At 41.6% G+C, this 23,517-nt stretch overlaps 1 protein-coding gene across 1 annotated transcript in view; it reads right to left on the bottom strand.

The window, feature by feature from the left end:
* Positions 1 to 8,819, bottom strand: part of stmn2b (stathmin 2b) — a 35,305-nt gene extending 26,486 nt beyond the window's left edge. The window contains exons 1-3 of the mRNA XM_068030944.1: positions 8,810 to 8,819; positions 5,168 to 5,263; positions 2,970 to 3,148 (exon numbers count right to left, since the gene is read on the bottom strand). Of these exons, the coding sequence (XP_067887045.1) occupies positions 2,970 to 3,148; positions 5,168 to 5,249 (261 nt within the window). The 5' untranslated portion in view covers positions 5,250 to 5,263; positions 8,810 to 8,819. The remainder of the gene's footprint in view (positions 1 to 2,969; positions 3,149 to 5,167; positions 5,264 to 8,809) is intronic.
* Between the last annotated feature and the right edge of the window lie 14,698 nt (positions 8,820 to 23,517).

The following is a 23,517-nucleotide window of genomic DNA, read 5'->3' as shown; positions in this document are numbered from 1 at the left end:
CTTTAAACAGCATTCAAATCACATGCAGCTTCCACAGTGCGGACTGCGACACCGACCACTCCCTGGTGTGCAGCAAGGTTACATCCAAACCAAAGAAGCAGAAGGGCCGCCCGCGCATCAACACTAGCAGAATTTCTTATCCACCGCTGTTACATAAGAAAGTGTTTAATGTTTGTATTAAAAGGAGAGATCCAGGACAACCATGTACATTCACAAAGGTAGCAGAATATCAGTTGGTCTCATCTTCCTTGGGGTAGTGAGAAGATAAATAGGCTAAGTTTTACAGTCTTGTTTGCTGGAAATAGATACACAAGGATATGAGGGAAGAAAAAGATAGGAGTTGTTTGCAATGCCCCCATTATTGAGTAGACTTCCAAAACTCATTGTCCAGGCACACAGATGAATGAAAGGACTTTATATATATATATTTTATGTATACATAATATATATATTTCTTACTAGTAAGTCTCCCAAGTTAAATTATTTTGGCTGGCCACAACACAGTTCTGAGGGACACAAATATACAGCATAAAACCATACCCAATTTGGCATTAATTGGGACAAACTGAGCAGATTTTCTTAGACATCTAGAGGGTAGTTTTAACCTAACCTACCCAGTGGGAACAGGGAGGGTTCAGGTTTTTTTTATCTCGCCTGATCGTATGCTCAACATAAGTCGGTGGAGTTTGGAATAATGAGGTTCATTCTGCAGTGTTGCTACAAATAAATGGAATAGTGGCTTCAGTAGCATTGTGCTGTCCCTAATGTATAGCACTGAAGTTGTTGCCATTGACTTGTTTTTTTTTTAAACCTTGGTTTTTGATTTTAAGTAACTGTGAACTGACTTTCAATGCTACAAATATTGAATGTTTGGCCATATCTCTATTTATTTTTTTTTTATTTAGAGATACAGCACTGAAACAGGCCCTTCGGCCCACCGAGTCTGTGCCGACCAACAACCACCCATTTATACTAACCCTACAGTAATCCCATATTCCCTACCACCGACCTACACTAGGGGCAATTTACAACGGCCAATTTACCTATCAACCTGCAAGTCTTTGGCTGTGGGAGGAAACCGGAGCACCCGGCAAAAACCCACGCGGTCACAGGGAGAACTTGCAAACTCCGCACAGGCAGTACCCAGAATCAAACCCGGGTCTCTGGAGCTGTGAGGCTGCGGTGCTAGCCACTGCGCCACCCCTAATTTCTTTGGGAATATAATAAAACTGCTTCAGCTATTAAAAACTACTAAGGCAATTACAATCATGAATGTGTGGCATAGACTCTTTCTCAGGCATTATTGTTATGGCATTGGGCCTTCAGCAACAAACTTTAATTTACTCGTTTGGTTTCATTTTTTTTTCATTACGTGTGATGCATGGTCCAATAACACATAGCTTTCAGTCAAAGCATACTGTGGAATTATTATATACAATATTATTCCCAGGATTAGTGTTATATATTGATGCATAATGGAAATTTGTATTTCTGTTCCTAAATTCACTCGGATCATAGACATTATGCTATGATGAATGGACCTGCATTATTCATAAGTAGATTATGGGTAAGACTAAAGGCAGGCTCAGAATGGTTGAAAACTCATTTCATTGAGATTCAGGTCTTTTCCCTGGGTTGTGTTGAAGCTGCATTTGAGTTAGCGGCCTCAAGTAACAAAAGGAATTGAATATAAACATCTTAATGAAGATTTAAATGACAACCAGAAAACAATATAATCAGAAGGCAGTAATCAACTGAAAGGCATGCAATTGGTACAGGCTTGCTTTTGCCTGTACACAGCACATATCAACTTAAAAAAAAAATTCTATCATGGGATGTGGATGTGTTGTATGATCATCTTGAGTGATTGCCCTTTAAGATCGCAGTATGCTAATGAGCTAAGTGCCAGGATGTAGTCATGTGACTTAAAGCCAGTGTTACTCTGTAACTAACACCTAGAGGAAGGTTCTGTAAATAGTTTGCTCTGTACTGTACATACTAGTTTAGTTGTTAATAAACCCGTTAGAGATCTTCAACGAACTGGACTCCACGCATCTCATTTATGTTGCATCATATAACAAAGAACTCATTACAGGCGTTGCTGGCAAGGCCAGAATTTGTTGCCCATCCCTAATTGCCCTTGACAACTATGTGGCTTGCTAGGCCATTTCAGAGGGCAGTTAAGAGTCATCCACATTGCTGTGGGTTTGGAGTCACATGCAGGCCAGACCAGGCATGAACAGCAGATTTCCTTCCCTAAGGGACATTAATGAACCAAATGGGTTTTTACGACAATGAATGACAGTTTCATGGCACCATTCCTGAGACTAGCTTTCAATTCCAGATTTTTAATTAATTGAATTTAAATTCCACCAGCTGCCATGGTGGGATTTGAACCCAGGCATTAGCCTGGGCCTCAGGATTACCTGTTTCAGTGACCTTACCACTACAACACTGCCTCCCTTAACTTATCTTTTGATACCTGAATCATGTATTTTAAATGAATTCTCTAGACTTCATAGAAAAATGTGAGTCTGACAGTTCCTGATATCACTGATATTGCTAAATTACACATTTAAATATCATAAATTTCAGTTAACACAGAATATTATTTTTTTAATTCTTTTCCCCCATTTTCCTGAACAACTACCTCACTTAAGAGACAATTTCCGATTTCCAATGGTTGTCTGGTAGCTCCCCCAAATAACCATTTTGGACTCTGGATAGTGAATACCGGGGAACTTTCAACCATGATAGTTCAGTCCAATCCTATCCTCACCTGACATCCACATATGCATATGGGTCAACTGTAACATTCCCATCGCTAGCTGACTGAGATTAACTGTGCACAGGCCAGGGACTGAACTCCAATTTGTATGGCCAAGTACCACATACAGGCATCAAGGGAGCCCTTCATTTTTTTTTGCAAGTTGAATTATATTTGGTATGATCCAAAGCAGTATTTTTACCTTCCTCCTGTCTTCAGCAGCCTCAAGCTTCTTCTGGATCTCATCCAAAGAGAGGTCCTTCTTCTTTGGAGGAGACAGAGGGCGATCCAGTGCTGGTGCCGCTTCTGGAGAAGGTGGCTTTAAGATCACCTCAAAGGACTGACCTGAGGCACGCTTGTTGATTTGTTTAACTTGCATGTCTGGAGAATATTGAACATAATGTAAACAAATGCATTTTACAATTTAACTATTTTGTATAAAATCATTGCATCAACTGAAACCAGTCATTTACGTACAATGGATTTCTAATGTGAGCAAGAAGTTTACTGTCATCTAGGAAGAAAAGACTGAGGCTTCAATCTGAACATCGCCTCAACTCACCGGCCCCAGTTGGATACATTTCATTGTAGCCACTGAATGACGAGTGTCTACCTCAGCTGAAAATTGACATTGTGTGCCATGTGCCTGCCGAAAACTTGGTTTTTCATGTTTGTGCTTTTGGACAGAACTGTTCATTACTCTGCCATTGTCACTCTCTGCAATAATGCTTTGTCTTTCACCACACCATTAGCACTCCCTTTGCCTTTGCCCCATGACCTCCTTGTCAGTTAACCTTTCCTGCCCTCTGTCCTATCACACATCTTCCCTTTTGTTCTTTCTCCCCCACCCCTGCTTCACTTGCTTACAACCTATTACATTTCTAACCTTTGCCAGTTCTGATGAAAGGTCACAGACTTGAAATGTTAACTCTGCTTCTCTCTCCACAGATGCTGCCAGACCTGCCGAATATTTCCAGCACTTTCTGTTTTTATTTCAGATTTCCAGCATCTGCGGTATTTTGCTTTTATTGACATTTTATTTTCTATTAGTTGATTATGGAACTGCATCTTCTTCAGTTGTGGCCCAACCTTCCCCTCACCTGGAACTGGATGCATGACAGCAAATGCCCATTGAAAGAGAACAAATAGGTTCAAAGAATAAGCCGAATAGGTTATGTTTCAATCTCCAAAATAAAAACAAAACACTGTTGATGCTGGAAATCTGAAATAAAAACAGGAAATGCTGGAAATACTCAGCAGATCTGGCAGCATCTGTGCAGAGAACTGATGAAATTTCACAGACCTGAAATGTTAACTCTGTTTCTCACTCCACTGCTGAATATTTCCAGTACGTTTCAATCTCTAATTGTTTTTGGTTTGAGGGCTTACATTCTCATGAGATTCTTTTGATGAACAAGTGTTGTCTCTGATTATTGCCTTTTATTTTGCTCCCCTGAAAGTGAAATATTGGGTTATAGCTGGTGGTCATTGTCTGGTACCTTACCCAAGTGGAAATTCCGCAAATCTAGAAACCACCAAAAAGACCCTGAAAATTTGTAGGGCAGGGCATCTTAGTGCAAGTGCTAAGGTGACCCATGCTCCATCTTGTGCTGACTCCATTAAAGTTCTCAGGGTTGAGGCAAGCCCTGTGCATTGATATGGCAGCTGGGGGGACATCAGGGGACCTCCCTGCCAAATAGGCTAGCACAAAAAGCATTAAGGGCCCCAGGTTGAGTGGCCTCTGCCACTTTTACATAGCCCCAGGATTTCTGGGAGTTTCTTAGGAATGCCCCCTCCCAGTGCATTGACATGGCTCCTACAGCAGTTGCAGGCCTAGCTCTCTGGCCCCAGACATCCTGGAGTTATATAAAATGGGAAGAGACATGCTTAACTGGGCTCGACCCCTCTTCCCTGACCTTTGAACCCAGAGAAATGGGCATTCCCTGAGGGCAACGGTTAGGAAAATAGGCCCTTATTACTCTGTGCATGGCCAGAATGAATAGCGACCAACAAAATGTCATCAGCCTAATTGGGTGAAACTTTAATTTATTTTTTACTTTAAGGCCCAGTTGTTTTAACACAGATTTGGTTGTGTATAATGCTCATCTTTATGCTACACTGTAACAGTTGCCAGGCTTTACCACATAATTATACTGAAAAGAGAAAGTGATTTTATTCAGGCAGTTGTTATCTATACTGAATGGCTACTTCTCAAGAGCCAGTTAGTTAGCACAACAACACCTTTATGGAAGTCAAAATGGCTCCACCTGAACTACCACTAAAAACACAAAATGTATCTGTTACTATAGTTGGATCTGTCATCTCTTTATAATCGTTATGAGAAACTGCTTCCTGTTACATTGATTGAACAGAGATTTCAAATCATGAAGAAAGACTCACCATCATAATTATAGAACGTTGCAGCATGTGGTTCAGAATAGAAGCAGGAACATATCAGAGACAGCATAGACAGCTCCTTCATTTTCTCCTTGTATGCTGAAAATAAAACAAAAGCCAACAAGATTAACTTGCAGTTTCCTTACACAATGTTACACAGATAGATGGCAGGAATTAAAGATGAAACACAACAGAACTCAGTGAGAAAGTACAAACTAAAACAAAATTGTAAATCAGAATTACATAACGGGGGAAATGGCTATAAGAGCAGTAACAGTAAAACCTTGTTTATGTTATATTTAATTTAAAAGTGCAATTTTACTGTATTTAGGGAAATAATTAATATCCCATGCTTATAATTATCTCGGCAGACTATTTCAACTGAAGCAGCCAGCTCATAATCAATAATACTGAAAAGAAATGCCAAATTGTGCAAACAAGATGGAGCACAGTTTCTAGGAACTGTGCAACAACAACCTCATGACAACTCTTCCAACTTCCCTCTTCAATTGTGGGGCAACAGTTGACTGTCCAATGCCACCTCACCATGGTAACAGCACATCATGCTGACGTGCACTGATACTGCAACATGCTCCAACACTGGGCTGAACTTTATCAGCGTGTTGTGCTCCGCGGCGGTGCAATGTCAAATCAGCAGCCTTCCAACATGGAATATTATGATTTAAATAAAGGGGGCGGAGCGGCTGGACCCGATGACGTAAGGGGGCAGCCGGCGCGTTCCCAGAAACAGTGTTCGGCACCACTATGCAGGTGCCGCCGCCATTTTTAAAGGACTTCAAGTCCTTAGAAGAAATTTGAATCTTTAAAGCACAGTGTTTAACATTGCAATTAAAAAATTAAGTAAAAGCTGGAGGCCACCACCCCCTCCCCCCATGTTCGTTTTTGACCTATCACTCCAAAATTAACTTTATTCCTGACCTGAACTCTCCACCCGCCCCCCCCCCCCCACCAACCTTCTCACATTTTCCCTTCCCACCATCCTCACAGCAATAAAATGTGTTTTCCCCGCTCCCCCACCCTGATAATTTTATTCCTCCCTGCTCCCCACTAGCGAGATGCGATCAGCGGCCATAAAATCGACATGGGACAGCCGCTGCCAGCAGGTGAGTTCATTTGCATCTTATTTATGTTCATTTAAATATTTAGATGAATGCTTGGTGGCAGGCACTGAGGTCACCTCACCAGCAGTAATATGCGGCAGGCCGTTCTCGATGTTGGGTCGAAGTGGGCCTCTCCCCGCAGAATTTTACGGGCCCCCCCTGCCGGACCCACAGCCTCGAGGGGCTGGTAAAATTTAGCCCACTGTCTCACCCTCTTCCACCACTCTGTTTAAATGCTGATGGAGATGACTTTTGATACCAAAGGTCACGGGGCTAATTTTCTAGTCCTTAAAAGTCTGCACACACCAGTTCAGAAAGCATTATGGAATGGAAAAAAGGGACGAAGACCCGTAATGCTAGATCTCTGAGACTGTGGACAGGTGGGAGCTTCAATAATATAAACAAATATTGCATGAGCACTGTTACAACATCTCTTGGAAAAAGATGCCACTTTTCCTGATCCTCTCCTCATGCCCCACAGATCCTATAATATTGTGTATGTGTCAGTAAATATTTTACTCAAATTTATTTAGGAACCATTCAAACCAAACTATACCTTAGCAGTGAAATATGAAAAGTTTATCTTTATATAATTTCATTTTGTAGAGGAATACTCTTGCTATCTTTTCATTTCTGCAAATGGTAATACTTTATATAGTGGAGTTTTGAGAGATTCAGGTGGTAATCCATTAGAAAGTTGATACTACAAAGTTTTGTACCATATATGAGTATTTTTTCTATAAACTAAAGTTAATGGCAAATTATATGCATGCTTTCCTCCAGATTTACATGCTTGACACCAATGCCAATCAGAAATGTGTGCAAGGGCCCACTTTCCTAGATAAATTGGGGATCCTTGCACGCATTAAGAACATGGCCATTCTCCTCTCCGTTTCTAGCCTAATGTTTATACGAAGCTGTGCTCTTTGGACATTTTCCTCTACAATTGGAAAGACTCAATTTTACATCTAATAATCTAGCTTCATCAAGCAGTACTGCACTTATAAAGATCTTCCACCTTTAAGGGAATTAGTTTCACTGGATCTTTAGCAATATGTTTTTTTTTAAATTTCCAAAATATACTTTATTCATAAAAATCTGTAAAAATTACATTGCCAAACAGTTTCAAACAGCACCAAAAAATACAAACATTGCAAGGGAGATCAGTTTCATTCAATACTATCATGAGTTCCTTCACAACCCTTCCATTTCACAATTGTCATGCCAATTACAGTTTTACATTTATAGCAAATGAAAATATTAACAATACAGTTCGAGGGGTTTCCCATGGATCCAGCCCCTCAGTTCAGCTTGGTGGGGGGGACCTTACACTGTGGTCTTTCCCCATTGAGCCTTTGCTGCGGCTGCCCCAAGCTTTAGTGCATTCCTCAGCACGTAGTCCTGGACCTTGGAATGTGCCAGTCTGCAACATTCGGTGGTGGACAACTCTTTGCGCTGGAAGACCAGCAAGTTTCGGGCAGACCAAAGGACGTCTTTCACCGAATTGATAGTCCTCCAGCAGCAGTTGATGTTTGTTTCGGTGTGCGTCCCTGGGAACAGCCCATAGAGCACAGACTCCTGTGTTACAGAGCTGCTTGGGATGAACCTCGACAAAAACCACTGCATCTCTTTCCATACCTGCCTTGCGAAGACACATTCCAGGAGGAGGTGGGCGACTGTCTCTTCCCCACCACAGCCACCGCGGGGGCATTGTGCGGAGGGAGCAAGACTTCGGGTGTGCATGAAGGATCTGACGGGGAGGGCCCTTCTCACCACCAGCCAAGCTACGTCTTGGTGTTTGTTTGAAAGTTCTGGTGATGAGGCATTCCGCCAAATGACTTTGACGGTCTGCTCGGGGAACCATCCGACAGGATGGTTATAGCAATATGTTTATCACAGCATAATATATACATCTAAAATTATTTCAAGGCACAGTAGTGGGTTGAAAAATACTTCATGCTTGCAATTTGTTTCCGTCCTTTTTATCGCCCCGGTTAATTTTCATTCTGTCCATACCAGGCTATCTTACTGTTTTCTTTGAGGTCACTGCTGTTATAACACGCATTTTTTAGAAGTGTGTTTTTTTGTCATTTATAATGTTCATATGTATATCCTTTGACTCCACAAATTTTTCATATTCTAATTTGTTTTTATGTTTAAACACAGCCTGCTCTAGGTGAGGTATCACCCAAAGTTCCTAACAATTCAGCGAGGCTGTTTTCCATTCCTGACCATCTATTTTGGAGGTATGAAGATGTTCTGTGGGACTCACGACCACCTACAAGACCAGTCTTAATGAAGCTGGTAATTACCAAGCACAGAATGACATGTGCACTTACATCTGCATGCAAGAGTAATATTAAGTATACTCTTATTTAAAAGAGTACTGAATTCTGGAAAGATTATGTAAACCTCACAACTTAAAGCAGAAAATGAATGTACTTGTTTAAATGCTCTTTCAGATAAAGACAGGGTGATTTTAGGGATAGCCAGTGATAGGGCTATTCTAATACATGTTGCAGACCTGAAAGAGTAGAGGTGGCTGTTCTATTCAAGATAGCCTAATCTTTACCAACTTTATAAGCTTTTATTTACAGAGACACACATTACAAACATGCACCTCCAAACCACACCCACAGTTTCAGTCTGCTCCTATACATAGGAGCACAAGTGAATTCCCAGTTAATGCCCACCACCTGAATACAATTAGATAGTAAATTGATATACAATTAACAGAGTTCTTTCTCTTTAAATAAAAATTACACTTTATATGTACAGCCAAAATTTTTTTAAAAATTAATCAAGAACTTCCATATTCTGTACAAAGCATTACATTGCAAGATGGCCCTCCTCTAGTACCACTAACAATTTTTTGTACATGTATTTCTGTTTAGTAAAACATTTAGTTGGTGTCTTGGATTCACCCATTTAATTTTAGAGATTTCCTTTCCAGCATTTGTTTCAAGCAGGCAAGGTCAGTCCATCATGTTTTCTCACTTACACTTTTCGTAGAGTCTACAGTATCCCAAAATGAATGATTATCTACATAACATACATCTACATCTTCAGTACGCCCCTTCTCATTTAAAATATTTGACAAATAGAATCTCAAATCCACTGCCTCCACAAGAACCAGTATTTTGGGAGCCAGAATACTTTTAACAACCCTTTTTATTTTCTTAGCTTCCCAAGTTAAGGGACATTTCCCATTCTCACCCATCAGAAATACTGTGAAACCAGCTGCACTAGAATACCCATCAGGAAGATTAGCATGTGAAGGATTACTAAAAATGACTAGCTTCATGTTCTTTGGGTCATCAAAGGATATGAACTTAAGTATGCATTTATCCTGATTTAATTTTCTTAATGTTATATTTACCCTTCCAGCTGTGGGTGAGTCCACTCTAGCATCTGTATCACCCAGTTGCTCTTCAAACCCCCTAGCTGCTAGTCTCACTTTAGCCCATTTGCAAGGATTTTTTTCCATACAAATCCACCTATGCGACAAAGCTGGCTGACCTTTATCTGAATAAACTCTGAACTCTCTCCAACTATCTAACTCCCTTTGTTTTGCCTTTCTTAGTTTATCCGCAAGTTTATTGGAAGTCACCAAAACCTTACAATCATGAGGTCTGTTGTTTCTAGTTTTGTTACATTCTGTGACCTTTATCTCATTACGTAATTTTTTCAAGTTACGGTCTCTACTTCCATTTTTTTATGTCTGTCGCGTCTCCTACTGCGAGATCTCCCTCTTGCACTGAGGTTCTTTCTCCAGTTCATGATCGTTTTCTGATGCAACATTCACTCCTGGAGTCACTATCAGTGCCTGCACTGCATTTTCATACTTTCCACTCTTTCACCCCATTCTGCCAGTCCATGGACCTCACTTTTTGGCTATCATCCTGAACATTCAACCAATATTTAAACTTACCAGTAGCTTCTCCTACATGTGCACATCCCTCAATCATCGCATCCCTCCATTAATTAGACCCCTCTGGAATGTAGGTCACCTGAGTACCCACTCTGGGTAATTGTCCTGTGGATGTGATAGCTGTCATGTGTGACATGATTATTACCACTATCCAGCCCTAGATCTGATTCGTTTCCTCAGGACTTTCAGCACAAAACACATTAGCATTTGAGGTACAAGGTGCCTCGTTTACTTCTATTAGCTGCTCAGAATCTGAGATTTTGTAATTAATTCTGTTAAGTCATGACAAATGAACCTTAACTGTTTGATTTCCATGTTTGATAAGTAATTCCTTACCATCACGACCTATTACCTTATCAGGGCCTTTCCATTCCCTATGACACGCTCTTCTATCGTATACTAAATCTCCTGAATTAAACTCTGTCTCAGATGGCCTCATACAAAGCTTCAGTGCTCTACAAATTTTTTCCAATACCTCATACTTGATAAAAGCCTTTTTCCCTGCATGCAAAGCATTCAAATGTGCAGAAAAATTGAACTAATTGTAGCACCTTCTGGAGCAGGAGGACTATCACAAAGAATGGAAGGCAATTTGGACTTTCGCACATAGACTAACTGATAAGGACCATACCCTCCAAACATCAGGAGAGAATTCTTTGCATGAACCGTGCATGTCAGGGTGTTCATCAATTTACAGTCTAATTGATCAGCTTTTATGCAACGTTTTATCACTCACAGCATGATTCCTTTCACAAAGACCATTGCTAAAAGGATTCTCAGCTTCTGTATTCATCACAATGATATTCTTGTTTTCACACATATCTCTGAACTTGTTAGCAAATTCACCTCCATTATCAGTCAGAAACTTTGCTGGTGTCCCAAGTCTAGTCCCTATCCATTTATCTATTATTTTGTTTATAATAACCCTCTTGCCCTCGCAACATATTATTGTATTAATACTAAATCTCATAGCCAGGTCGACAAAATGTAGGATGGAAACATTTCTGTCTTTCTCCCGTACCTTTAGACCAATGGCAATCTCCTTGTTAAAAAGTCACGTTCCAATGATCCTTTCACGGGTTGGAACAATTTCTCCCTATCTACTCCGTCCAGACCCCTCATGATTTTGTATACCTCTATCAAATCCCTCTCAGCCTTCTCTTCTCCAAGGAAAACAGTCCTAATTTCTCCAATCTATCTTCACAACTGAAATTCCTCATCCCTGGAACCAATCTTGTGAATTTTTTCTGTACTCTCTCCTATGCCCTCACATCTTTCCTCAAGTGCGGCGCCCAGAATTCCAGCTGAAGCCGAACTTGTACCGTATACAATTTCAACATAACTTCCTTGCTCTTGTACTCTATGCCTCTATTAATAAAGCCCAGGATACTGTATGCTTTATTAACTGCTTTTTCAACCTGTCCTGCCACCTTTAATGACATATGCACATGGACACCTAGGTCCCTCTGCTCCTGCACCCCCTTGAGAATTGTACCCTTTATTCTATATTGTCTTTCCATGTTCTTCCTACCAAAATGAATCACGTCACATGTCTCTGCATTGAACTTCATCTGCCATCAACTTGTCTATGTCCTTTTGAAGTTCTACACTATCCTCACATTTCAAAAGGCTTCCAAGTTTCGTATCATCTGCAAACTTTCAAATTGTGCCCTGTACACCAAGGTCTAGGTCATTAAAATATATCAGGAAAAGCAGGGGTCCCAACACTAATCCCTGGGGAACTCCACTACAAACCTTCCTTCAGCCCGAAAAACATCCATTCACCACTACTCTTTGTTTCCTGTCACTCAGTTAATTCCGTATCCATGTTGCTACCATCCCTTTTATTCCATGAAGGAAATTACAGTTTCCCTTGTAATTTTTTCAAGGCAGCAGACATCTGATCCAGAAGAGTCTCCTTGTCCGAGAATTGAACATCAGTTAGAACCAGTTCCCTGTCCATATGAGACACCGTAACACAATCCAGTAACTTAAATGCTAGTACCCATCCAGGGATCCCCAAATTGAATATTACTAACCTTTTATACAATCTGTTACAGTCCATGATATATTCTTTCATGAATGACCATCTGTTTTCTGAAATCTATCAAATTCCAATCATACCTCATAGGCATTTAACAGATCATCTTTCTTGTAGACTTCATGTAAGAACTAAGGTTTGGAGGTCCAAACCTTCATCACTAACCAACTAATGGCATCCATCTCACAAAATAACTGAATTCTGATTTTACTTGTAGGAAGTAACAATGCCAAGGCTACACCTTGTTTTCTCTTTGGTAGAGTAGTAGCCAGTGTCCACATATCTCCCTCATTCTTCCACAGTTCATATGGTTCAGACTCCGAAAACATCAGAGATAATCATACCCTGACAATTTAAACTTGCTCTCTGCCATTTTCCACAATGGTCACTAAGATTTTAGTTTTATGTCGGAAATTTTCTTCATAGTTTCCAATCTTCAGCTTTAGGCAACTGTCCTCTGCTACTTTGATGTATTCTGCAAAGCCAGTTGGTGAAGGATTGAATTGGAGCCTAATCTTTATACACTTTATAAGCTTTTATTTACAGAGATACACATTACAAATATGCACCTCCTAACCCAATAACCACAGTTTCAGTCTCTTATAGGAGCGCAAGTGAATCCCCAGTTAATGCCCAACACCTGAATACAATTAAACACTTAATATCCAATTAATGGTTGCTTCCTATGGACAGCAGGAAGTTTGTAATGTACAAGCATGAAGTTACATTCCCTGGGAGATGGAATGCCTTTGTGTTAGTTAAAATATATTTGGTAATCCACATGGTTGAGTCTAACTAAAATAATTCACAATGCCACAGTCTCCACAGCAGCTGTATGAACTTGAAAGGTTAACTTTGAAGATAGTATTTACACAATGTCAGGTAGAAAATTTGCAAAATTTGTGAAAAAATGTGAATGATGTATTAGAAGGAAGTTTCTATGAGGCAAATGAGTATTGGCTGTTATTTTGGTGAAGAATGAAGTGGAGGACAGGTAGGACTAGTCTGACATCTATCCTAATTGTTTCAACATTGTTATTGGGGAAATTTTCCCCAGGCAAGAAGAGGCGGGTTTGCAGGCAGGAGGGCAGTCAAATCCCCAGAATTTGATGCCAGGTTGGGATCCAGACATCATCCCCCCCTGTTTTGGGTTTCTGGGGGGGGGCAGGATTGAAGGTGAGTGGGGAACTCCCTTGGATCTGTCATATAAATTACTAAGGTAATTAAGAAGCCAATTAAAAACTGTCTTAATGCTCATTTCTGGATTTCTCAGGCAGTTTCCCATCCTGTCAGCAATTTACCAGGGTCACTGAGGAGAGTGCACAGTGGGAAGAACTTCTTCAGTGAACCTGACAAGCTGGGAAGGATTTGATCAGCTACACTGAGGAGCTCCAGTCATAGCCATTGAGAGGCTGCTGTTTAAAGCACTTCTGCTCTCAGAGAGTGTTATCACTGCTGGACAGGTGATTGCCAATTTTTTGGAAGGCACTTCACCTTCACTCACCTTCAGCTTCACTTCCCTGCTGCCAGCCTTCACCATAGCTTATGCAGCTCCACCTTCCACCTCTGCTGAGGGGCAAGAACCGAGGCCACACCACCACCAATAGCAGCAGCAGCTTCACCAGCTGCTTTCTCCCCAGCCACAAGACCCTCCACAGAGCAGAGAGGATTGACCTCGAGATTCAGTTGGAAGGAGGCATGGCCCCCACCTCAGGGTCTGCAGGCAAAGGATCAGTTCTCTTGGCATGTTTGAGCTCCAGTGCCTCAGGTGGCTCAGGAATGAATGGAGCTGCAAGGTGTGTTGTCTTGAGGAGAGACGTGCAGGAGAATGCTGGGGAAGTCAGAGCGTGGTGTTTGGCACCTGAAAGTGTTACGCCACTCACCTTTCCTGCACTCCTGAGGTCCTGGATGCTCTTGGTGCACTGTCTCCAGGGAACCATACTCCTGCCGCTGACTTCCTTAGACACTGCCATCCATGCCTGCTTGGTTGGAGAGGTTGTCCTCTTCCTCCGGTCCTTGTGAGAGCTGACCTCACTGCAGCCCCTCAGATCCTGCAGCAGGACCTCCAGGTAAGAGGGAGATACTGGGGAAGCAGCCTTCCCAAGTCTCCTCTCCATTCCTGTGGTTGTTGCAGCCTCAAAAATCCAAGTGCTGATGAGCCCTTGTAACCCATGTCATTGTCCCTTCAATTAGAAATCCTTCTTTTGAGAGAATGAACATGTCATCCAGCCCTCTCTCTTGAACTGGTCATCCAACCTGGAGGCGGGATGCTAATGCCATGGCTGAGGTAAGCAGCTATGGCTAAACCCACCCATTAGTAAATTGTGTTCCCAACCCGAAAATGGTCCCACCATTCAGGCAGGGACTAAGTCCAGAAGATTCTGCCCATTATGTCATCAGTTGCACAATGCAAAAATTGCCACCCATTATATGATAAGTTAAAGATCAGACTCATTGAAGTCTGTAAGTACAAAAATCACAAGTGTGCATGAGGAAGGTGATTTATCTTTTAAGGGCAATCTGTTGTAGAGAGCTCGAGGAGCAATTTTCAACTTCAGGTGTTCTTCTCTTCTTTGGCCTCCTTATCTCGAGAGACAATGGATACGCGTCTGGAGGTGGTCAGTGGTTTGTGAAGCAGCGCCTGGAGTGGCTATAAAGGCCAATTCTAGAGTGACAGACTCTTCCACAGGTGCTGCAGAGAAATTTGTTTGTCGGGGCTGTTGCACAGTTGGCTCTCCCCTTGCGCCTCTGTCTTTTTTCCTGCCAACTACTAAGTCTCTTCCACTCGCCACATTTTAGCCCCGTCTTTATGGCTGCCCGCCAGCTCTGGCGAACTCTGGCAACTGACTCCCACGACTTGTGATCAATGTCACAGGATTTCATGTCGCGTTTGCAGACGTCTTTAAAGCGGAGACATGGACAGCCGGTGGGTCTGATACCAGTGGCGAGCTCGCTGTACAATGTGTCTTTGGGGATCCTGCCATCTTCCATGCGACTCACATGGCCAAGCCATCTCAAGCGCCGCTGACTCAGTAGTGTGTACAAGCTGGGGATGTTGGCCGCCTCGAGGACTTCTGTGTTGGAGATACGGTCCTGCCACCTGATGCCAAGTATTCTCCGGAGGCAGCGAAGATGGAATGAATTGAGACATCGCTCTTGGCTGACATACATTGTCCAGGCCTCGCTGCCATAGAGCAAGGTACTGAGGACACAGGCCTGATACACTCGGACTTTTGTGTTCCGTGTCAGTGCGCCATTTTCCCACACTCTCTTGGCCAGTCTGGACATAGCAGTGGAAGCCTTTCCCATGCACTTGTTGATTTCTGCATCTAGAGACAGGTTACTGGTGATAGTTGAGCCTAGGTAGGTGAACTCTTGAACCACTTCCAGAGCGTGGTCGCCAATATTGATGGATGGAGCATTTCTGACGTCCTGCCCCATGATGTTCGTTTTCTTGAGGCTGATGGTTAGGCCAAATTCATTGCAGGCAGCCGCAAACCTGTCGATGAGACTCTGCAGGCACTCTTCAGTGTGAGATGATAAAGCAGCATCGTCAGCAAAGAGGAGTTCCCTGATGAGGACTTTCCGTACTTTGGACTTCGCTCTTAGACGGGAAAGGTTGAACAACCTGCCCCCTGATCTTGTGTGGAGGAAAATTCCTTCTTCAGAGGACTTGAAGTCAGTTCTAATTTGGTTTGCACTGCTTTAAGAAGATAAGAAATAGGTCCCTCAAGACCTCTCCACCATTCAACAAGATCATGGCTTATCTTCTACCTGAACTCCACATTCCTGCCCTATCCCCATATCCCTTGATTCTCTCAGTGTCCAAAGACACTCACCTGAATCCTAAGTGCTAATAGCAATCGATTTTCCAGTCTCAGATCATTTACAAAATTATTCACAACTCAGGTAGGTCTAGGGATGATACCACTGGTAGGATAGGAAAATTGTATGCAATTCAAATTTAAAAGGATGGTGCCAATTCAAAGGGAGTTTTACAAGGAGAAGGTCAAATATTTAGAAAGCTTTTAGACAGCATTAAGAAGCCTGTCAACCTATCAGCACCCATTGCAAAGGTTGGAGGGGCAGACCCTGGAGAGGGATCTGTGGGTGCTCTCATAAATCTACAGACAAGTATTGGTGCTGCCCAGCACTTCACCATCTCTGATAGATGCTGAAGTCAAGGTGGTGCTGCATGTGATGCTTACGACGAAGGTTTTCCTCAGTGCCACTCTATACCATAATCCCATAGGACAGCATTGCAGCATGCCTGCGTGAAGATTCATATAATTTTCAGGTCACTGTTAGCCGTTACTGTTGCTGCACATGTGCGAAATATATGGTGCATCTTAGTGACAGATGCCTTTGCAACAGATGGCAAAACTTTCCATCTTCCCATGTGCTGGTTCAGAACCCAAGAAGGCAGTTACCACAGTCACCCTCTTATGCCAATAGAGGGAGCTCTGGGCAAAAGAGCATAAAAACCTATGTGCCAGTTGGAGCGGGGGAGGATGGGAAGTCACAGGGAGGGAAAACAAAAAACTTCAAGAAAGGCCTTTAAAATGCCTAATGAACTTACCATTATAGTCAGTGGACCTTGTTCCCACCAGATTTCACTGGGGATCCTGGATACTCTGCCTGCAGAAGGACATACACCAGAAAATGGTGTGGCACCCATTTCTGTATTGTTTACATATTGTAATAAAGCTCCCATGTTATTTGGGTGAGAACTTCAGACTCCTGACCCAGGACTGACTGTAAGATAAAGCTGGGACATAAACTAGAAGGAATCTGGTGGCAATCAGTTCTGCTAGATTTTCCAGCTGTTTCACCAGCTCTTCAAATTGAAACACTAGGAAGATAAAAATTGCACTGCCCCCACAACTTCTTTTTGAAAGACTTCAGTTTTTACTTTCAATACCCTACCTGAAGGAATGTTCCATGTGTTAATCACTCTTTGTATGAAGAGCTGCTTCCTGACCTCAGTCCTGCTCTTTTGATCAATTTATACCCATGTTCCCTTGTCTTAAAGTTGTGATTTAACTTACATAAAATCTAAAGCACAAAAACAGGTCATTCTCCTCAATTGGTCCATATCTGTTTATACCACATAAGTCTTTGCTTATGTCAGTGAATGCATCTTCAGACCCACTGCACCACCAACTTTTCATGCTGCTCACTGCACCACAACCTCATCACTCACACATCAACAGTCTCTGGCAGTCAGGACTCAGGCCTAACATTCAGGTACTCCACCTCATCCTCACACATCTTCCATCTGAAGGACAAGGGCAGCAGGCGTATAGGTACACTACCACCTGCAAGTTCCCCTCCAAGTCACACACCATTCTGACTTGGAACTATACCGCCGTTCCTTCACTGTCGCTGGGTCAAAAACCTGGAACTCCCTCCCTAACAGCACTGTGGGTGTACCTACACCACATAGACGGCAGCAGTTCAAGAAGGCAGCTCACCACCACCTTCTCAAGGGCAATTAGAAAGGGCAATAAATGCTGACCTTGGCAGTAACAGTCACATCCCATAAATTAATAAAAAAGGTGAATTAGCATCATTATTTCTCAGGTTCTTGGATTTATAAATAAAGGCATTGAGTGCTAAAGCAGTTGTACTAAACCTTTATAAACAACTGGTTAGGCTCCAGCTGGACTATTCTGACCAATTCTGGGCACAACAGTTTTGGAAGAAGGTCAAGATCTTGAAATGGTTGCAGAGGAGATTTTCTAGAGTTGTATCAGGAGGACTTCAATTATGTAGAGAAACTAGAGAAGCTGAGATTCTTCTTACAGCAGTGAAGGTTAGGAGGAGATTTGAAAGATCATGAAAGGTTTTGCTAGACTAAATAAAGAGAACCTGTTTCCAGAGGCAGAAGGATCAGTGACCAGATTTAAGGTAATCTGCAAAGAAACTAGAGAAATTTATTTATGCAGCGAGTTGTTGTAATCTGGAATGCACTGCCTGAAAGGATGGTGGAAGCAGATTCAATAGTAACTTTCAAAAGGGAATTGGATGAAATTTGTAGGTCTATGGGAAAAGAGCAGCAGAATGGACCTAATAGAATAGCTCTTTCACAAAAGCCAGCACAATGGGCCAAATGTTTGTGTATTGTACGATTCTATGAACTACAACTTAGTGTATGACTGAGAATGCAAGTTTCTATATGAATTCGCTTTAATACACTGCACATCCCATTGAACTGGGTCCTTTAATTGGCAATTAAGGTTATTTAATAATTTTAGCGGCACAGTGGCGCAGTGGTTAGCACCGCAGCCTCACAGCTCCAGCGACCCGGGTTCAATTCTGGGTCCTGCCTGTGTGGAGTTTGCAAGTTCTCCCTGTGTCTGCGTGGGTTTTCTCCGGGTGCTCCGGTTTCCTCCCACAGCCAAAAGACTTGCAGGCTGGTAGGTAAATTGGCCATTATAAATTGCCCCTAGTATAGGTAGGTGGTAGGGAAATATAAGGACAGGTGGGGATGCGGTAGGTATATGGGATTAGTGTAGGATTAGTATAAATGGGTGGTTGATGGTCGGCACAGACTCGGTGGGCCGAAGGGCCTGTTTCAGTGCTGTATCTCTAAATAAAAATAAATAAATAAATGCACGTGAAGATTTCCATAAGATTCCCTTTTTTAAAATGATCTTTGAACTTAATCTAATTGCCAAGTCAAAAGTCCAATGCAAACTGTACTGGTTAGATTAAAAGCAAAATACTGCGGATGCTGGAAATCTGAAATAAAAACAAGAAATGCTGGAACCACTCAGCAGGTCTGGCAGCATCTGTGGAAAGAGAAGCAGAGTTAACGTTTCGGGTCAGTGACCCTTCTTCGGAACTGGTTAGATGCCAGTTGTCTAACCTGTGTGTGTACTTATTATGGTGCCCTATTAGTCAGCTAGTTATAATTTAAGATGAACCTTTTGAATGAATAATGTTCACCAATTACCATGTTTCAAACAGCCCAGCAGTCATGCAAATTGACAATGTCTAAGTAGTTGAGTTAATAGTGTGAAATCAGTATAGCTCAAAATGATTTCGAAAGCATTTTCAGATAATTATCATTCTATTCATTACTGGGATTCTCACTCCATTGTTCAGTGATGGAGGTGTTTTCAGGTAAAAGCCACAAGGACATTCATCCAGAAATGTTTGCAATTTTGGAATCTATAAGTATAATTCTGCTTGACTAATGTCTGCTATGTAAAGCTCTTATTGTTAGTACTCATAGCAAGGGAAAATAGATCTCACTGCAAAATAGGCTGTGTTTCTTAATGGAACAGAAGGAAACACGTTGTTAGAATGTTACATTATTAGACAGATATGCAATTAGAGTGTTAAGTTCTATAATATTTTAAATTTGACTGATGTGTACTCCTTCCATGAGACTGCTATCCTGAGATTTTTGTCCAATTGTATGCATTGACGTACTCTTCACCTGTCAGGCAGAAATGTGAAATTACTGATATCATGGTAATTCGCTCCTTTATAGAAGTGTTTACTAAACGTTTTCTTAGGCCAGGATATTTTCCGGCCCGAAATAGACAATGCATTTGGAGAGGATGCCAGAAATTGTAGGCCTGAGACTTGTCTGAAATTGGGCCTCAGACCTCATCAGCATATTTCTGCTGAGTTGCAGATGCCAATTGGGTGCCTAGAGGCAGCTCGCCGGTTTGGAAAAGACCAAACTGGGCTGGCTGTGATGCTGGCAGCAGCCTTCAGGTAGATCCTGGGAGGGGGAGGGACAAACACAAACGGGTGAACATAGCAGCTGCAGCCTGCAGTTAAGTGCTATGGAGCTGGGAGGAGCGTTAAAATGTAAAATTGAAATGAGCAATCTACAAAGCTATCCTTACTTGCTTTTTGGTGGCCTCCAGAGGTCCATTGCTCTGTGTTGCTGAATTTCTGGGAGGGGTCCTTAAAAAGGAGTTAATCCCTCCAATAGCATATGTAAGGGACCAACTGCCTTCATGATGCCTGAAGATTGTTGAACCAAAATGGCATTAGATATATTTCCGGCACCTGAAGGCTTCAGGACCAAGCCCCAAAAAATTGGGCCTTTGTGTCCCTGTTCCGTGCCTGAAAATGTGCACAATGAGATCCAATTTCTACCCACTCCCACAGTTGTATCAGCAAGTAGATTAGTATTAAATGTTGGAATACAGCAAAATATATTTGTCTCTAATTGTTTCATTGTGGTGTGGAGAAAATGTAATAATATTGCATTGAACTGTGACACAAAACCTCACTATCAGATACATTGTATAGTTTGTGTTGTGCAGTTTTCCATTTTGCTTGGCTTTAAAATGAAAAATTCACACAGGTAGTAGCAGAGTGTTCTCTATGGAGAAACAGTAAATAGCTTTGAATTTCAGTTCAAATGCTGCACACTCGAGCCTTTTTCTTATGAAAACATGTGGAAGATGTGCCCATCTCATCCATTGCAATTGAGCAGTAAATGAAATCTATAAAAACTGTCTGTTTCTGTAGCTTTGTGGGGGGAAAAGATCATCAATCAAAACACAGGCTTGCCCAGAAGTATAGTCTGAAGTATGATTTAAGTCTGAAGTGTAATGAGACATAAAAGGCATCTCATTCTAGACAAGCCTAGTGCCGACCCACTAAAATGCACATCAATTATATTTAGTCATTATTTAAATAATGCATTGACATATATAATGCCTTATAATTCAGAAATCCTCATAACAATTCAGTTCTTGATAGCTTTTTTAATCACCTTCAGAAGAGACCTCAGAGATTTCAGAACTCTTAATAGACATAAAAGGTCTTACATTTAGAGTTTTGTATTATATGATTAATATTGTCATAATTTAATTAGTACAATATATTGCCTGCTGCTATATAATTGTTTGGCATATATATACAATCATTCAATGCCAAAGCTAAAGCTCAGCTTTCACTGAAGAAGGATTACCAGAACAATGGTGCAAAACCACAAAGAACTATTTTGACAGAATGTTCATTTTGATATAGACAATTTACAAATGGAATTTCTTCACCTGCTTAAATGGTTAGTTGCAGTTATCCTTTAATGGCCCAGAATTTGCTTGGAAAATAATGGCAATTTTAATGTGCTTGCCGTTATTAGTGTATAAACTACAAAGAGATACCTTTTGAGTTTCAAATTGCAATAGTTGCTGGATGATTTGCGCTACTCCACAGTCAGCTTCGCAAAACCTTTCCTTTTCATCTACATTTTCTCTCTGTATTAAGTCAATCTTTCTTTCACTCTGTTTATTTCTCCTCCTGTACTTTATTTGACTCTAATTCACCCTATTTCCTTCTCTGTTCATTTCTCTATTTCTAAATTTTGTAGGTTAAGGTTGATCTTGTTGTTCACCAAGGTTCCAGATGCCCTATTGCATTTGCTACACTGTTGGCAACTTGCACTTTCAGTTGCTTGCGGCCCAAAAAGTTTTCAAGCTGAAGGATGAGGGAAAAAGTCTAAATATCAGGCACGCTGCGAGATGCCCCATTCCAAAAAACTGGGCCAATCTGTATCATTGAATGCCCATTTTTTAGCGTGTACCTTGCTTAAAGCTTTTGCGCTAAACCTCTGATTTGAATGAAGCTGCTATCATCTCAAAATCTAAGCAGAGATTGTACACTTTATTGCACATTTTTCTTTTCCTTTATCCTGCAATTTCAAGTTCTCTTAATTCTTAAATTGAAATAAGTTCATTGTCTATTTCTTTGTTTATTGTTTCTTTGATTCGCGCTCTTCACTTTCTTTTTCACCTGTAGCTAACACAGACACACACACACATATCTGCATTCAAAGAGCTCCATATCCCAAACCTCCACAAGGTTAGTTGTGATTGATAGGAATGCATTATACTGTAGAGTTAATGTAGCCATGCCAGTAAACTGAGATTTTAATGCATTTTGCTGAGGACAGATGTTGTTCACTGGGACAGGCTTAAGCATTGTCAATAATTCTTTAGAAGAGAAAGCTGAAATTGTGAACAGTAGCAAAGTGAAATTTACATTACAATGTGCTAAAAGTAGATAAGTAGCCCGTAGTTGTCTGGAGACCTCTTTCTTTGCAATTATGCTATTGTTCTCCAGAGCAAATACAATATAGAAACTATAGATGGCACTAGGAATGTTTTGATATTTATTTCATTTTAGGAATGTAAGGAGAAGCGGCCCATATACTGAACACTTCATTATAGTGTAAGTAGCAATTTCAAAGGCAAATAAGTAGGTCCAGAGAATTCAAGTCTAATAAAGTGGTGGTGCTATTCTATAAAGTATTAGTGAACTCGCTACACAGCTGTGCCATCATATTGATGAAAAGATACAGAAGTACAGTTTTAATGTTTTCTGCGGCTAAACAGCACTGATTGTTAAGAGAGTTGGTGGGCAGTCTGATTTTTTTTTAGATTTAGAGATACAGCACTGAAACAGGCCCTTCGGCCCACCGAGTCTGTGCCGACCATTAACCACCCATTTATACTAATCCTACACTAATCCCATATTTCTACCACATCCTCACCTGTCCCTATATCCCCCTACCACCTACCTATACTAGTGGCAATTTATAATGGCCAATTCACCTATCAACCTGCAAGTCTTTTGGCTGTGGGAGGAAACCGGAGCACCCGGAGGAAACCCACGCAGACACAGGGAGAACTTGCAAACTCCACACAGGCAGGACCCAGAACTGAACCCGGGTCACTGGAGCTGTGAGGCTGCGGTGCTAACCACTGCGCCACTGTGTCTGCTTGAAATCTTGTACGAATACTGTTTTGAGACAATAGCTAGACACCTGTAATAGTATCTGAAGAACTTTCCCTTTGACTTTCTCTTCCTCCTTCAAAGGGGAACATGAGTTGCACTATGAGAACTACAAGAGAAGGGACAGTACTGAACCTAATCTTAGGGAATGAAACCAGACAAGTGGTAGAAGTGTCAGTGGGGGAGCATTTCGGGGATAGTGATCATAACTCTGAAAGATTTAAGGTAGTTATGGAAAAAGACAAAGATGGACCAGAAATAAAGGTCATGAATTGGGGAAAGGCCGATTTCAATATGATAAAACGGGATCTGGCCAAAGTAGACTGGGAGCAGCTACTTGTTGGAAAGTCGACATCAGACCAGCGGGAGTAATTCAAAAAGTGAGAACTCAGGGCTAACAAGTTCCCACAAAAGTGAAGGGTAAGACCAACAAGTCCAGGGAACCCTGGATGTCAAGGGATATAGGGGATTGGATAAGGAAAAAAGGAGG

This window comes from Heterodontus francisci, chromosome 5, assembly GCF_036365525.1.
Source record: "Heterodontus francisci isolate sHetFra1 chromosome 5, sHetFra1.hap1, whole genome shotgun sequence".
Lineage (NCBI taxonomy): Eukaryota > Metazoa > Chordata > Chondrichthyes > Heterodontiformes > Heterodontidae > Heterodontus > Heterodontus francisci.
The sequence above is the reverse complement of the archived record's forward strand: the minus strand, read 5'-3'. Positions and strand labels throughout refer to the sequence as shown.